The 12,750-nt window shown below is 46.0% G+C and overlaps 1 protein-coding gene across 2 annotated transcripts in view; it reads left to right on the plus strand.

The window, feature by feature from the left end:
• The first annotated feature begins 1,081 nt into the window (after positions 1-1,081).
• The window catches only part of LOC119172337 (angiotensin-converting enzyme-like), a 58,983-nt gene continuing 47,314 nt past the window's right edge, over positions 1,082-12,750 (plus strand). Inside the window, exons 1-2 of one of the 2 annotated variants that reach the window (XM_075893614.1) lie at positions 1,082-1,242; positions 1,317-1,374. In XM_075893614.1, coding sequence (XP_075749729.1) covers positions 1,097-1,242; positions 1,317-1,374 — 204 coding nt within the window. In that variant the 5' untranslated portion in view covers positions 1,082-1,096. The other variant, XM_037423391.2, reaches the window with a different exon arrangement.

Raw genomic sequence — 12,750 nt, forward strand, 5'->3', positions numbered from 1 at the left:
GAAACGCGGGAATGTTAACCAGTCTAGGGTAACTGGTATGCTACCCTACCCTGGGCAAAGAGAGGGCAGTTTGAAAGAGGTATGAAAAAAAAGAGGGACCTAGAATGACGCCACAGAGTTACGATTAGAAACTAAATCTCCGTGTCAATTTGATTAGAAAGTATCGTTTTATTTTTGATGTAATAAAAACAAAATATTTTATAAAAACAAATTGGCTGCCCAATCGCACACTGGGTCCCCCCCACCCCCACCTCCGGGTGATTTTTCTGGATTTAGGCAACTGGTAACAGCATTGCATCCCACTGTAAAATTGAGTGCTTAAAATGCACTTTGCAGGTGCTCGGAAGCTTGTAGACAATTTACGCTCGAATACTCCGTAATGAAATTGAAAATTTCAGGTGGACTGGTGCTAACGACAAAAACAATGTTTGTTAAAATTATTCGGCTAACGGCCACTCAATAGCCATGCTTTCGCACATCTTTCTTTGTGATCCACGCTATTTAAAATACATGAACAGAAAAAAACACGCTACAAGGTTACGCCATGGCAGCTGCTCAAATTTTGATTGAGTTTCACTGCCAAAAAAAAAAAATCGTGATAACAAGAGCCCTAACGCTCAGAAAAGCATGGCTGCCATCGCAGATATATAGCAGCCGCTGTCCTTTAACCTTGACTTCCTGAATGGATTGCCGACCACTGTTCAAGACCTGTAGCTCGTTCCTAAACGAACAAAGCGATTGCTGTGCCACACCCTTCTCCTTTCTCATTATCTCTCTGTCTCTCTCTCAATGCCGTATGATTATGTGGTGCAGCCATTGCGCGCTCTTTGAGAAGCATTTATCTTAGTGGTCGATTCTACTTTTTCCCAGCGGCAGGGGCACAAGAAGAGGTACCCCCTTTGGAGAAAAACGGGAGGTTACCGCTGCAGAAGCTGCCAGGTAAAGCGAGACGTACAGTAGCACGGCCGCTCGACCTCAGATGGAGGGGCCGTGACAGTAGCCACGCCTTTTTTTTTTTTTGTTTACTACCACGAGTATGCCGACATTGCCAAGAAGGTCGTTCACCACACATACCTTCAAGATCATTCGGTATGTAATGATTCATTCCGAAACACAGGTGCACAGCGCGGCTACAACTGACGCGTTGTCGATCGGGCACCACCTTGACTACGGCCTGGCGGCGGCGTTGCTTGTTCTCTACCGGCGCGCGCGTGCATGCCCGTACATACCTCGGAGAGGCAGGTACGCACGCAGTTCCATACATTGCGGAGCGAGCGAGCGCCCCTTATCCACGCCGCCGTCGCGTTCCCGTGCAGGACAACGCCGCCGACAGCAGCTGCCTCTCCACATGGGATAGCGAGTGCGCTCTCGTCGGTGAGTAGCGAAGAGCGCGCGCAACATCCTCAACAAACCAGAACAGCTGCGGAGCTTCGAGCGGGAACCGAAACGGCCCGACATGGCTGCTCGACCGAAATCGTCGGCTGCCGATCGCCTCGTGGCCGTCGCTCTCCTGGCCACCGCGCTGTACGCGACGGCAGCCGCAGACAACTTCGTGAGTGACTTCTTGATTTGCGCGTTGCTTTCGTTTACTTTCCGGAGATGCGGCTTCTCTACAGTGATTCGAAGCGCGCCGCACTGCACGGGCCGGACACGCGCTCGGAGTGAGTCAATCGAAGAGGCACTTCACCTACGACTCCCCACTTGCAATTACTGCCGTATTACACTAAAATAGAGAGAGTTAATAAGTATATTGCGCCTAATTAGTCATTAATGTTGCTTGACTGTTCCGTTTGTGTATGCCAGTATTACCACCTCTTCCGAGTTGTCTAGCTGGAGAAATTATCCTCTCTATCGCGTGTTTTTTTTTCTTTAAATTTATTTTGTATGAGTATGAACGTCCTCGTGTGCCGGCCACCTGTCGTGTCACGCAGCTTGCAAATAACAGAAAATGAATGTCTCTTGCTACGTGCGCTTCAACCGTGGACTGCTTTTGTTAAGCAGGGGATACTGAAATACCACTTAACTTTCACAATCTTGGCGTACCTTAAGATGACACGTATAAAAGCCACTTTTTATACTGCTCTTATTACGGTCCTATTATATTTGCGCGTGCGATTCCAGTTTTCGCGGGGAACGTATAGCGTCGAGTCATCGGCAGAATGAGAATTCTATATTCGCTTCGAGGTGGGCTTCCTGACTGCCATCGTGAAAAAACAAAAGCCATACTTTACTTGGTAAATAAACATCATTCTCGTTTAAGGTCCTTTCGTAAACGACACATATATGCGCAACGTTCATCGAACGCTTCCGTTTAATATAGCGACCGAAGCAAAGGTGCAGATGCATCTGTAGCATACCTGGAGAGACTGACGTGGTTCCTGTTTTTCATCTTAATAGATTAAAATGGAGAGGGCAGGTTTGAGGAACATTTATCGCTGCCAGCCCGAACTTGCTGCGTGCTTTTTGTTGGTATTCATTCTTAACTTTTAACATATAGGCGCATGTTCCTTTTTGTTTCTTGTTTTTTTCTCTCTTCGGATCAATACGTGAGTGCTTAAAAGGTCGCCGCCCACGTATTCTAATGCACAGGTATTGTCTTCCGCGGCCGGCACCCAGGCAGTCAAATGCCGAGACCGACTCAGCGCGACGATTCCTCGAAGGCGCGATTTTCTGACGCGTCGGCAGTTTCGTTAGTGCTGACGTGATTCAGAACGATGAGCAAAATTTGTACAGGGTGTCTACGTGGTGCTGAGATGCAGCTATAGTGGTGAATAAGCGCGAGCGATTTCCGGTAGCTTGCTTCTTGAGCAGACACATGTATACTGGAAATAACACGATACGTGTGGCCTCTGGTAATGGTTGCAGTTATCAGCAAGCAAATGCGTGAAGGCCTCGTGATGGCGCCTTCGATATTGGTGGAAGCCTTCGATATCTCATCGTCACCTCCAAGAAGATGGGGCAGGGTTCGGTGCTTTCTTCTGTGGCATTCGCACGAAGCGTGGTGCAGGTGCCATCCGTCAGTGCGTTTCTACTGGTTGCGTAGAGTGTGACTTCACGAAAGCCCTTTGTCACCGAACCCAAACATGGCGGGCGCGACGACGTCAGCAAACAGTACACTCACGTGTGCACTTTGTTCTGTGTTTGACATTTTCATTTTTCTTCTTTTATTTTTGCTTGCGAACGTACTACAACGCTAACAAGGCGGCCACAATGAAGTCAGGGCACACTATCATCAAGAGGCGCTAAAGAGGCAACGCTGTGCTCAACATTTCAAGTCCCGATAAACAGTGCAGGAGCCCATTGAACTAATGAAGTTGTTTTAAAATCTCAAATTATAGAGTACATGCAGTACTGATAGCTTGCAGTAGCATACGACTATCAGTGACCGCCAAGTTGATAGCTTGTGCATCACAAGCTATCACGCTATTCAGGGCTATCAAGCTAACAAGCTTGATAGCACTGCATACCAAGATTGATAGCTTTTCATGTCATGCACAGCACTACGCTGTGTGCTTGAAAAAGTGGTGAACGATTTTGAGTACTTGGTACTCTACTATGGGAGAGCACTTGTGCTTAGAAAAAAAAAATGTTTAACGATTTCGAGTACTTCGTACTCAACTATGGGAGAGCACTGAGCCGTCCCGCTAAAAGCCCCGCGAACCTCAGCAGGTAGAACAACACGCTGAGCAACTTCGCACAAACCTATAAGCTGTTTCAAGGAACTTACGCGACGAGACGGAACAGAAAACTTAGGCTATGATAAACGTGACATAGCGTGCCATAACATTTACTGTACGTTATGCTGAGACCACTCCATATAGACATCAGCCCAGAAGGAGTGCCATGTCATGCCTTTAGTAACCTTACGCACAGCCTTTATATAAGGAACGCAAAGAATAACGCTTTAACGAAAAATAACGCTTTAAAGTATAACGAATAACGCAAAGAATAACGAGTTGAGCCAAGCAGTAACGGAGCACCATTTTCGCTTCACCTCTTTTGCAACCAAGCGCGCCCCTCTCGCATCAGAGTTTCTTTGCACGAGCGAGACACCTGTTGATAGTCGGAGACAGCACGGCAACGCCGACGGTGTGCTTCGAGCATACGGGCGATTAAAATTACAACTGTCAAGTGGGCTCAGATTTCATGTCTGGAAGTTTCATAAACGTTGGTACAGAAATCTTGCCCGCTGACGTGAAGTGCTTTTACTGTGCAAATACGCTATCATGACCCAATTAAAACATTTTCACTGTCATCCGGGCAATGTTAAATTAGTTTATTCCCATGCACAATTTTATTCAGTTCAGCTAAATCTTCAACAAAATTAACATATTGCAGCACATTTATATGAAAACAAGAGACAGAAGACAGTTGATATGACTCGTGATTTATAAATACCAAAAGTTACTTCTAAGCTACAAAAAATACTGAATTGTTTTAGCAATCGGTTAACCCTATGAGACTCTTTTGTAACTGCGAAGAGTCCTGTAAGATGCTTTTTTTAAATTTTATGGTACATACCCCGCTGGAAATCATATGGATAAATAAACTACTCACAACCAAGATCGTTACGTCATATTTACGCATGCACATATAGAAAAAAGGTAGCGTACAGCACACACGCCATATGTTAAAGCAACGAATCGTTTGGCGTCCAAAAATAATGAGGTACCAATGTGTTGTCGTTTCCCCAAAGGAAGCGCATGAGGACGCGGTTACAAATCGAGCATTCCCCCATTATTGACACTCTTTGTAGCCTTTTAAAACTGCGTTTCTTGCCGAAGATGCAGACGCTGTCTATCGAGGTACTGGGCGTCTTATGGTTGCAGAGTACGTGACAAAGATTCGATGACGTTATACGAATTTTTGAACGTGTCCATAAGGGACTGTCACGCGAAGTACTGCTATACAGCATATCCCTGAAAAGCACGGCAGTAACGGCAGCACCAGTGAAGACACACAGCCAATATAGTGATTCTGATAAGCGAACCAAATAGTAATAAATTATCAGGTAAATTCACGATAATAAATTCTTGACTGAAAAAGAGTGCGCTACCTGCGTCAGTGTACTGTACATTATATTGAGCAGACGAGAGAAACACCCTACCTAGAAAATGGTGCACGGTATCGAAGTGCGATTACTTTTCTTCGTGTTCGTTATGCCCACATATGTACCTACATTTCTCAAATAAATATGTTAAGAGCGCACTCTCCGTCGTCTCTGATATGCTTGGCCATTCATCGGTACTTTGCCATTTATCTAACGCAACGCAATAATATGTATACTCAGCCGAACTCAACTAACTAACTCGCCAAAAAGTCGGTACACGCTGCTGCAGAAGTTGTCACCATTCATAAACTTTAGCAACCAAGCTATGCACAGAATAAATAAATTAACTAAAGTGCGGAAGGGGCAAAACATTCTGTTGCATGCCTGCTTCTGGTGCTAGGAAAATTTCCGCGCGTTTCGTGGTACGTCTTTCCATGTAGCCAATGAGTACTCAGACCACCCTATGTGCACAGCACAGATAGTGCCCAAGAGCTTTCTGGATATCTAATCTCCCTGATTTTGGCACTTACACGTGCCCGATATATACTGTCACGTCGTGTGACCACTGAGCTTATCAATGTATTTGTTTATTTCTGTCTATTATATCTGATAGCATCTTTTCGCGGCATTTTCGAGCGACGATAAAGATTCTACATTCGCTCTACGGCAGCAGTTTGTCCTGGCCGCGTGCATTGGGCAAATACGGGTGCTAATCGTTCGTCTGTCGCAATTAGAAACCTTACTCGTGAAAAATGTACGTCGGATATATCTGCTCGAGCGGACAAGCATCCGCTTTACACAAAATGATAAAAGCCATCGCAACACCGTTTATCATTGTCCTCGTTCTTATCAAAACGTTCTTTTAGCGCATGCACCTATTTGTAGGCGTCTGTGTACGCGTGCATAAACACACGTGTGTGGTTTTCTCGCATTATTGCAGTTCTTGCGTTCTTCCCCCATCTTTCTACCTGATTGCATTGCTCACCATCAGAACTTATAGCCAGCTATCGACGCAGCCAGGACGGGGGAATTCATTTTTGTCCCCAAAATCTAGTTTCTTATATGTGTATATATCCATGCACGCGCACGTGCAAACACACTCACGAACCCGCATAACTGTGGAGTTGAATCTTTTTTCCCTCGTTTCGCCCCGCCACGGTGGTCTAGTAGCTAAGGTACTCGGCTGCTGACCCGCAAGTCGCGCGATCGAATCCCGGCTGTGGCGGCTGCATTTTCGATGGAAAAGAAAATGCTGTTGGCCCGTGTGCTCGGATTTCGGTGCACGTTAAAGAATCCCAGGTGGTCGAAATTTCTCGAGCGCTCCACTACGGCGTCTTTCATAATAAAATGGTGGTTTTGGGAAGTTAACCCCCACATATAAAGAATAAATTCTCTCACTTCCTTCATCTCCTCCCCCAGAAATGATACCTTGGCTATGCCTCTGTAGTCGGCCAGATGATGCAGCTGCGACCATTAAAACGTAAGCCTCCACCAGAGTGATTAAATGCTCTATTTGGGTAGGACAGTAAACTGGGTAGTCTACAAGTTACTTTCGGTTGAGTTATTTCGACATGCTCCCATAAGCGTTATTTCATTCTGTTATTACAATCGATTAACGTTCAACGTCACGCCTAAAACCAGCGAAAATTCGAAAGAGTCATCCGCAACGCACGCAAGCGAAACAACAAAGCACACAGAAAGAAAGGAGAAAGTTAGATTCTACCGGGAAAATAACATATGTACTGTAAACTTGACTTTTTTTTAAACACGAATGAAATGACTTCTGCGTCGGTGTACAGTGGAGTATTGAGTCAACAGTGGTCAGAACTGCAACTGAAAAGCGACTTGCATGCAGCAAATGCACTGCAACAATCAAGAGACAGCAATGCAGCCATTACTATTTGCAGCCTCAAAGAAGCTCGGTATACGCATCATGTTGACTGCAGTGAGTGTGGGCGCAATGTGGGCACAGTCATCGTTAGCAGGGCTTGCCTCGTCGGGGGCATGGTGCTTACGCAATTAATGAGACCGTGCAGCTGGTGTGTCTGTATACAGTGCTGCAATGCTGTGAGCCAGAACAAGAAAAGTCTGACGCTGGAGGGGTGTAATAAGTGTTGGTTCCAGTTTATGGCATATAGTCTCCTGCAGTTCATCTTAGTCGTCGGCGTTCGAGTTTTTCTCTTTTGCTTAATTTGGGAACATAAAGTAGAGAGACCATGCACTACTGATTTAAGTAAACACGCATGAGGCGGCTTGTATGGCTGTTTATGTCTTTCTCAGTTCTGTTAGTTTTAAAAAGAAGTTGTACAGTAGCAGATGCTGAAATGTACTGAATTTTTAGATGTATGTGCCACCTGCTGACTTCAGTGCTTCATGCAGATGGAAAGTATTCTTTGTATTTTTGACACGTCATATAGGAATGTCATGCTCTTGGTCAAGTTGTATAACGCGCTGCGTATTTGTTATGTTCTGGAATTACTTGAAAAACGCTGTTTTGTATGCATTTGTTGGACCCAGCATGTTCTATGTTGACCCCCATGAGCTGCGGAGTAGCTGTGTCCAACATCTCTTTATATCATCTAAATAAAAAGAAATTTAAACGGTCAGTCTGTAGTTAGGGCAACAGCTGCACAAAAGTCAGCGTTCACATCAAAACTATTTTTGCAGCATTCAGTCGTCACATTCACACAAATATAATGTATAGTCCCCTTATAGGTTTAATAAAATAAGAAAAAAAGGAGATATTCAGTCAACTTTTAGTTCAGTTAGCGCTAATTTCCAACTCTGTCGCTGCATGTGGATCTGTTGCGTGTACAATCGGCACTTCGTAAAAAATACGTGAACATTCAAGTGCTCTAAACAATTACAATCCTGAACCACGCCTAACTATTTATACTAAGTTTCGCCGCACAATACTATCTAGGACGTTTGCTTCGATAGTTGTATAGAACACTTATTAGCATCAATTGCAGGTTTAAAACCATAGCGATAACAGAAACGTTTCGCAGTAATTCCATTGTCGACGTCGTTGGTTGTGAAGCAAAAAACGGCGTCTTCGTGAGCGAGAATTTGAGATAGATGCCGGGGGAAAAAAGAAAACGTCGGACATAGAGAGGGAATCGAACCCTGAACTTCAACCTGGAAAGCGGGTGTTCTATCACAAAGCCACGCCCGGTGCTTTTTTTTTCTCTCTCTCCACCTTTTTCTGCATGGAAAGAATGCCATCACATCTTGTCATATCATCATCATCATCATCATCATCATCATCAGCCTGACTACGTCCACTGCAGGACAAAGGCATCTCCCATGTTCCGCCAGTTAACCCGGTCCTGTGCTTGCTGCTGCCAATTTATACTTGCAAACTTCTTAATCTCGTCTGCCCACCTAACTTTCTGTCTCCCCCTAACCCGCTTCCCTTCTCTGAAAGTCCAGTTAGTTACCCTTAACGACCAGCGGTTATCCTGTCTACGCGCTACATGCCCGGCCCATGTCCATTTCTTCTTGATTTCAGCTATGATATCCTTAACCCCCGTTTGTTCCCTAATCCACTCTGCTCTCTTCTTGTCTCTTAAGGTTACACCTACCGTTTTTCTTTCCATTGCTCGCTGCGTCGTCCTCAATTTAAGCTGAACCCTCTTTGTAAGTCTCCAGGTTTCTGCTCCGTAGCTAAGTACCGGCAAGATACAGCTGTTATATACCTTCCTCTTGAGGGATAGTGGCAATCTACCTGTCATAATTTGAGAGTGCTTGCCGAATGTGCTCCACCCCATTCTTATTCTTCTAGTTACTTCAATCTCGTGGTTAGTCTCAGCGGTTATTACCTGCCCTAAGTAGACATAGTCTTTTAAAAGTTCAGTGCACTATTATCTATCTCGAAGCGCTGCTCCTTTCCGAGGTTGTTGTACATTACTTTCGTTTTCTGCAGATTAATTTTAAGACCCACCTTTCTGCTCTTCTTGTCTAACTCCGTAATCATGAGTTGCAATTCATCCCCTGAGTTACTCAGCAACGCAATGTCATCGGCATGTCATCGGCAATATATGTCTTGTCATATATTCCAATACAATTCATCGCTTCAGAACGACGCTCACATACGCATACGTACAAAGCACACAATCTCACGCAGTCCGACGAAACATCAAACGTCCGGTACACAAACATAAGCGTCCAGAAGTCCAAGCCATGCCCGTGCTCGCAATTGATTCCGAGGAAAACGCTATATAAATGTCACGTATAGTCTTAGCAGGCACTTAATGCACGGCAGAGAATCGTGCCAAGCGTCAAAACATGTGAATAGCTCAAAGAGTGGTTGATCTAAAGGGCCACCAAATACAAAACACCCTTCAATTACAAAGCACCCTGAAATACCTTTCATATATGTCAGCAAAAGTTATGGACTTCAAGAAGACACACTCATAAAATGTATTTTGCATTCTGGGTTAAGTTGGACTCGCACTGACCAAACTTTTCCTCAGCCGGACTCACTCGGGATCAAACTCACCAAAATGTTTATCGCCCCGACTCACTCAGCCTCACGGCTCGATTTGAGTCGGAGTGAGTTAGAGTGAGTCGACTCATGAGTCTGTTAGCCCAAAATTATCTTGTTCGACTATCTTGTCAGTGTTATTTACAATTATCTCACCTAATCGGAGCCCTTCTTGGCGTCTTTTGATATAGTACCTTAGAATACAAATTGTGAGTGATATTACAGGCGAGTAAGGGCACTTTTCTTGAAAGAGATCAAAACATACGATATATTTATCAAATATTTATATGCTAAACTTTGCGGAGAGAGAGAGGGGGGGCAAGTCCAAGGCTTTCTCCTACGTAATTTGTATCTCTGATGATGAATAAATATTAAAATGATGTGTGAACGATACATGCTTTGTGATATCTGTAAGTATACGTAAGCATAAACGTGAATCTTGGCTGGAAAGGCTGACAGTAACGCTGAAGATAAGTAGATTGGGTCCTAGGTCGGCAAAAAAAGTGGAACTCACTCAGGCTAACACAAGAAATATAGCTTGCGCTTTGAACTCACTTGGACACAGAGTCACCAAACGTTCCTGAGCCGCACTCAATTGGTTTCACGATCACGAATGTATTACTTACCCGGACCCACTCGGACTCACGGCTTGGTTTGAGCCTGAGTGAGTTCGAGTGATTTGACTCATAAGTGAGTTTGCTGACCTATCCAGATACTTCATTCCTCTCTCTTTTCTCAATAATGTGTACGCCCAGCAAAAAGCAGGCGTTTGTCCTGTGGTGAGCAACGCTGCTGCCGTGGCCTTCATATCCATGTTTCATCGCGATGTCGGTAAAGGAAAACCAAGAGGCCATGTCCTTCGGAGTCGCGGAAGAGTAGGCCAGCAGGGCCGCTGTCACGTGCGGCAACATCCTCCCGGTCCGAATGTCTGGTTGCGGAGAGACGCACCCCTCCAGGGTAGAGGGCGTGCTGCTCCCCAGGCGTCGCGCCGAGAGTTCCTCATTCCGGCACCACGGAAATAAGTGCATAGCTGCCGTGGCCTGGATTGAGTCCTCTATGTCGAGCTTAGGGCCCTTACCCTCATTAAGGTACTGTTCTGAAAAAGCATTAGCCGCTGCTGAGATTGTCGTTACGAAAATCGTCTGGCCAATGAGAAAGAGCCCTTACTAGCTTAAAAATTTGTTGAACTCAGTGACACCAAACAGCGTCATTACAAGTCTGCTATAGCGATGTGGCCGTCGTGGAAATCAGCGCTTCTAAAGAATGATTCGAAAAATAAGCAAACATTTGATGAAAACATTTTATTATTTGATTTTCAAAGAAAAGTGAGAAAGTCCCTATTCCGGGACACCTATGGCAACTTCTGCGACAGCCCAGGTCCGCAGAACGAACACCCGGGAGACCTCGGAGGCGCTGTCGTGAAGGGTGCCTTCCCACTGCTCTGGGGTTTGGAGGGAGGGGAGGGATGTAGGCGGCGGTGCACTCTACGGTAACGTGAAATGTGCGCCAAAGCCTGGGCAGGTGTCAGTACATCGAGTTGGATATATATTTCATGCATGAAGTGGGGGTTCGGGAAAGTGCGGGTCTGCAGTCGGCGAAGTGCGACAGCCTACTCGCGTGTGGAGGAGTCTGGTGGGAGTTAGCACTGCTGTTGTTGGCGTATGTAATGTTATGTGACTTCGTAATATGTGAGAAGCGGGGAACTTGGCTTTGTGTTGGCCACTTCACTTCGTGGGGCTGCTCGGAGGGTGAGTTCTCGGGCGGCCGCATGAGCCCGTTCATTACCCGACAGTGAGGCATGACCAGGAGTCTAGAGCAAGTGTATGATGTGGCTGTTGTGTGAAGCCACTGTTGATGCACGTTAAAGAATAGAATGAGAGGTTTTGGGAATGCCGCGACCTGTTAAGAAAGCCCGCAATGCCACTTGCCAATCGGTGAGTATGTATATGTTTCCGCGGGGAGGCTCAAGGTGTGTCGAATGGCCAAGGTAACCACCAGGATATCGCCCGAGTCGATGGCTGAAGGTGGGGAAGAGGTCGAGGGAGCACTTACTATCTCATTAGTGCCGCTAACCTCCTCCGCTCAGTTTGTCGTGCGAGCCGTGTCCATGTAGAAGACCCTATTCTCCTCAGTCTCGCTGAGACTGCGATTCAGGTATGTCACCTGTGTCCGCCGACGACCGATGTTACACTCGGGGAGCATGTTGCGTAGCCGAAGATAAACGCGAAGCACTCGAGCCATTTAAAGTGATCCGGAAGTTCTCTGCGTTTCCGGAGGTTCAGAGGGGACGGGGTGACCCAGGCGGTGAAGTACCAGTTTACTCGTTGGTGTGAGATAAAGGCCTTGGCGCTGACTAATTCACTGGGCCTCGAGCACTTCAACGAGGGTATTGTGCCCTCCTAGAGACAAAAGGCGCTGCGTAGAAGTACAGTGTTGAACGCCCAAAGCAACCTTGATGGCCTTACGAATGAGCGTGTCCACCCGTTCATGCTGTCCTTGCCTTAGCCGGAGAAATGGAAGGTGATAACTGAAGCGGATACACGTGTCCATTAGTCGAAGCATGTCTCGCTCCCCAAGTCCCAATCGTCGGTTACCTACACGTCGAATCATGACAATGACCTGGTCCGCCTGGTACGCGAGTAGGGAGATGGTGTGTTTTGCCCTGCCATCAACTTGACTGTAAAGTCACAGGATGCGTCCTCACACTACATGAGGGATAGGTGTTTCATCAATGAGTACACGGATGTGGCGTGAAAAATTTTTTTACTGCAGTCGCAAAAAACAAACAAACAAGGAACTCAGACTTGTGTTGGTCACAAGTGAGGCCACCCCGTCGAGTATATTGATATAGTCTGACACCTCTATCGTCTGTTAAAGTTAGTCTAGAATGGAGGTGTCTGAACTCCACACCATCCACAACGCGATATCAACGACATAGATAGCAGGGTATAGATCCTCAACTTGCTCAAGTTGTTTAGGAATACAGCGATATTAAAAAGTGCTGGTGAAATCCCAGCTCCTTGAGGGGTGTATCTGTCCGGTAGGTAGATGATAGTCGAGCGATCAGAGCCTATATCAATTGTTGCCATATGATCACGAAGGCTCGGATGTAGTTATGAACTAGAACGCGGCAGCGTGATTCGGGATGAGGTCGTGCTTCACGAAGTCAAAGGTCGGTTTTAGATTCAGCACAAGCAAAGCGTGGGTTTGGACA

The sequence above is a fragment of the Rhipicephalus microplus genome, chromosome 4, assembly GCF_043290135.1.
Source record: "Rhipicephalus microplus isolate Deutch F79 chromosome 4, USDA_Rmic, whole genome shotgun sequence".
In the NCBI taxonomy this organism is placed as follows: domain Eukaryota; kingdom Metazoa; phylum Arthropoda; class Arachnida; order Ixodida; family Ixodidae; genus Rhipicephalus; species Rhipicephalus microplus.